The sequence below is a fragment of the Miscanthus floridulus genome, chromosome 6 (assembly GCF_019320115.1).
Source record: "Miscanthus floridulus cultivar M001 chromosome 6, ASM1932011v1, whole genome shotgun sequence".
NCBI lineage: Eukaryota > Viridiplantae > Streptophyta > Magnoliopsida > Poales > Poaceae > Miscanthus > Miscanthus floridulus.
This window is the reverse complement of record NC_089585.1, coordinates 145,354,284-145,358,428: the sequence shown is the minus strand read 5'-3', so window position 1 is coordinate 145,358,428 and position 4,145 is coordinate 145,354,284. Positions and strand designations below refer to the sequence as shown.

Sequence of the window (4,145 nt, the reverse complement as noted above, 5' to 3'; positions counted from 1 at the left end):
TTCACGTTGAAGCCGGTCTGAGTCTGAATGCGAGTGCCGAGGAACCTGGGCTTCTGTCGCAGGCATGGCTAGAAACGAGTACACGAATCCATGCGTCATGCCTGGTTCTGCGCCGCTAGCGTTTGCTGTCTGTCGATCATGGCGCCCTGTCCTGGGGTCTCCGTTTTTAATGGCGCCGAGGCGAGCTGATGGTAACCGCAGCGGCGAGGGTGGCCAGACGTGGGCGAGCACCACGGCGAGGGCGAGTTATTACCCATGCCTCTTGTTGCGCTTACGCGGCGCCTGATGTCACCAGGCCCATTAACTGCCTCAGCCCTCAGGCAACGGTGAACCGCTGAGTCCTGGCTCGTGAGCGCGACGGCCGGAACGTAAGGAGCCATGGATTCAGATCTGGAGAACCAGTCAGTGCAGGCACTGCAGCAGGTTCATTGCATTCTAAATCGTTTGATTTAAACTGAAGCCGCGGCCAGCTGAATGGCGGGAAACGCTTCACGTCGACAGATCGAGATGGAAACGATCTATGCGCGCTGCCAGGCGAAACCGCTGCTGAAGACTAGAAAGTTGTGCATTTCTTTCCGAGACATGGAATATCAGTCATGGTACAATGTTTTTCTCTCACAATAAAACAACATCAGTCATGATACAATGTTTTTCTCTCACAACAAAACAGCATCCGTCAGTAAAAACCATCCGAACCGCTCTGAATGAAATATCGAATCCGATCAGGGCTTAGAGAGTGCTTGGTTCAGGTTGACTCGTCTCCTATTCTGGATCAGATCACCTGAGTTAGGCACTTAGGCCGAAGAAGAAGCCCTGCTATAGCGCTGTGTAAAGGCTGTACAACTGCTTGGCGTCGCAGCTTGGCAACTTCGGGTTCCGGTGCAGGACGCCTATACATCGGCACACAAGACACATTGCAGGACGCAGAGCTTGCGCCTCTCTGGAGCGGCGAAGTGTTTGATTTCGTTGCAGCTTCTAATGACCGGCAGATCTCAATGACGTCCACGGCTATGCCAATGTCAAGCCAATAACTCTGTTTGCGATCTGAATCCGTCGTGGCTGCAGCGTAACCGTAACCGGCCTGAGCGTTCCCGGCCAGGAAATAGATACAGGAAAATGGATGCAGTGCAGCAACAGGTCGTCGGCTTATGCAAGCAAGCGTCAACAGATGTCACGCAACGACAGTGCCGAAACCGAAAGGCTCCCGCCCGAGCAACCAACAGTCTGAACTCTGAACCGAGGCTGCACCTCGACACCTCGTTCTGCTCACACCGGCCGAAAGTTACGTCTCGGCGTGGATCGGCAGGCCCCGGCCTTGCATTGCACCGTTGGCCGCCTTCCTCTGTTGGGCTAGCTGCTCATAGCATAGCACTTAGGCTGCTCTGCTCGCCTACTCGGCTAATAGCAAACCACGTATCTGTTGCGGCCACATCCATCGTAGTCGGGGCATTAAATTGCCGGTTTGGCTTAATTAACCGCCGGAGCTGCATAAATACCTGGCACGCACAGCTCTCAAATGGCAGCTGCAAGCACCACCGGACGGAGAGGGACACGACTCCTCCCTCATCTCTCACCATGCCTTCACCTTCCTCGGCCCACTGGCTGAGCCTCGTCGGGAGCATCTGGCTGCAGACCATCAACGGTCCCAACGCGGACTTCCCCGTCTACTCGTCGCAGCTCAAGGACCTGAAGCACATCACGCAGGTGCAGCTCAACTTCCTGGCCTTCGCGTCGGACGCGGGCAAGCTCTTCGGCTGGTTCTCCGGGGTGGCGGCGCTGTACCTGCCGCTGTGGCTCGTGGCCTTCGTGGGCGCCGCGTTCGGCCTCGTCGGCTACGGGGTCCAGTACCTGTTCCTCGACAGCGCGGGGCTCCGGTACTGGCACCTGTTCCTGCTCACCTCCCTGGCCGGGAACGGCATCTGCTGGATCAACACCGTCTGCTACCTCCTCTGCATCCGCAACTTCGGCTCCAGCAGCCGCGTCGCGGTGAGCCTCGCCACCAGCTACCTCGGCCTCAGCGCCAAGGTCTACACCAGCCTGGCGGACTCGGTACTACCCTGGCTGGCCGCCAGCTCCAAGGCCAAGACGTACCTCCTCCTCAATGCCGTCGTGCCGATGCTCGTCACCGTCGTGGTGGCGCCGTCGCTCAGGGTGGTGGACCTCACGAGCGAGGCGAGCACGGACGCGGCATTCCTCGTAATGTTCGCCATCACGCTCGCCACGGGGGCCTGCGCCGTGGTCGGGAGCATCGGCTCCACGTCCGGCAGCGGCCTGTCGTCGAGGGAGCACGTGATCAGCCTCGGCGTGCTGCTGGCCACCCCCGTGCTCATCCCGCTAGCGCTCAGGGTCCGGGAGAGCCTCCACAAGATAAGGGAAACCAAGCGGGAGAACAGGATCCACGACCTCGGCACCGACGACGCGGGCGCTGTCGTCGTCATCGACGTGGCCGCCGCCGCCGCCGCCGCCGAGAGTAATAAGGAGGGAGACGACGTGACGGCGGAGAAACCGCAGGAGGAGATCGGCGGCCTCCGGCTGCTGAGGAAGCTGGACTTCTGGCTCTACTTCTTCAGCTACATGTTCAGTGGCACCCTGGGCCTGGTGTTCTTGAACAACCTGGGACAGATAGCCGAGTCGCGACGGCTCGGGCAGACTTCCACGCTCGTCTCGCTGTCGTCTTCGTTTGGATTCTTCGGCCGCCTGCTCCCGTCCTTCTTGGACTACTACTCCGCGAAGTAAGCAACAAGCTTCAAGCTAGCATTCTGTTCACACCACTTCCTATCTAGCCTAGTATAGTTAATTTGATTGGTATATATCTATCCTGAGATCTTGGAGTCAATCAGTCAGTCTATATACCAAGACTCGGTAGTAGCTTCAGATTCAACTTTCTAGATCGATCCATGCGCGCGGTCTTTTTTAATTGACGTGCTAACGAACTGCTTGTTGCTACGTACAGAAGTAAGTGTTTCTTTGTCGTGCTAACGAACTTCTGTATTTGCATATTATGCAGGAGTGGCTACTCCATCTCACGGACGGGATCCATGGCGTCACTGATGGCGCCCATGTCCGGCGCCTTCTTCCTTCTGCTCAACTCGAGCGACTTGTTCCTGTACCTGAGCACGGCCGTGATCGGGACGTGCACGGGCGCCATAACGTCGGTGGCCGTGTCGGCGACGAGCGAGCTGTTCGGGACCAAGAACTTCGGCGTGAACCACAACGTGGTGGTGAGCAACATCCCCGTCGGCTCCCTCTGCTTCGGCTACTTCGCGGCCTACCTCTACCAGCGCGGGGCGCGGGGCAGCACGCACCAGTGCATCGGCGCCGCCTGCTACCGGGAGACCTTCGTCGTGTGGGGCGCCACCTGCGCCGTCGGCACGCTGCTCTGCGCCGTCCTCTACGCGCGCTCGCGCAGGAAACTAGCAGTAAGGACACCATGCCTCGCCCGCTTAGCTAATTGCCTCAAGTCATCATCGTAAGGTGGTATAAGGTGGTAGCAGGCTGCAGGCTCCAGAAGTTTCTGATCTGAGGGCCTGATTAATCATACAACACCCATCGATCGATCAAGCATCTGCCTGTAGGCGATGTAACTTTTGATCCAACCTTGTTTTCTTCTTCTTCTTTGAGTTTTTACCTTGACTGATCCCGATGGAAGGGGCCGGGTACAGGAAAAAAGCCTTGGGGGAGGCTGATCATGAGTAGATATTGTTGTGCAGCAGGTTGGCCACCTTTTTCACTTGTTATTAGTAGTGCATATAGTATATATATGCAATATATATATGAGTGGTACACTTAAAAAACTTGAAAGGAATTCAGGTTTAGTTCCGTGCTGATATTATTTCGATCGCATTTGTGATCTCTCTTTCTCTTCTTCGGAGGTTAGATGGACCACGCAGTACTGCACTGCACTCCTTGTTAGTGCCGTGCCGCTGAGAGTGAGAGGTTGATGTATCGCGCGCGCGTGCCTACGCGGACCCGGAATTCGCATTTCGTGCGTGAAAGAAACCATGAATGTCTTTGGACTTGTATAGACTCGGTATTTACGAGAACACAGATACATGCATATGATTAGTGGTCCAGAGCAGGCAGTGCTATACTGCTATTCCACGTTATTTAGTGCAAGGACAGTTATACAGCAACAACAGTATTTT

At 56.2% G+C, this 4,145-nt stretch overlaps 1 protein-coding gene across 1 annotated transcript; it reads left to right on the top strand.

The window, feature by feature from the left end:
* The first annotated feature begins 1,517 nt into the window (after positions 1-1,517).
* Positions 1,518-3,829, top strand: LOC136457254 (protein NUCLEAR FUSION DEFECTIVE 4-like). The gene is made up of 2 exons (XM_066457322.1): positions 1,518-2,732; positions 3,008-3,829. The coding sequence occupies exons 1-2, from the start codon at positions 1,576-1,578 to the stop codon at positions 3,471-3,473; spliced, it is 1,623 nt and encodes a 540-aa protein (XP_066313419.1). The 5' UTR covers positions 1,518-1,575; the 3' UTR covers positions 3,474-3,829.
* The last annotated feature ends 316 nt before the right edge of the window (positions 3,830-4,145 follow it).

What these genes read in the sequence shown, in the direction of transcription:
- LOC136457254 (XM_066457322.1), top strand. Translation starts at nt 1,576, where the DNA reads ATGCCTTCACCTTCCTCGGCCCACTGGCTGAGCCTCGTCGGGAGCATC. An exon ending in TTGGACTACTACTCCGCGAA is followed by an intron (nt 2,733 to 3,007) that starts GTAAGCAACAAG and finishes CATATTATGCAG; the next exon opens with GAGTGGCTACTCCATCTCAC.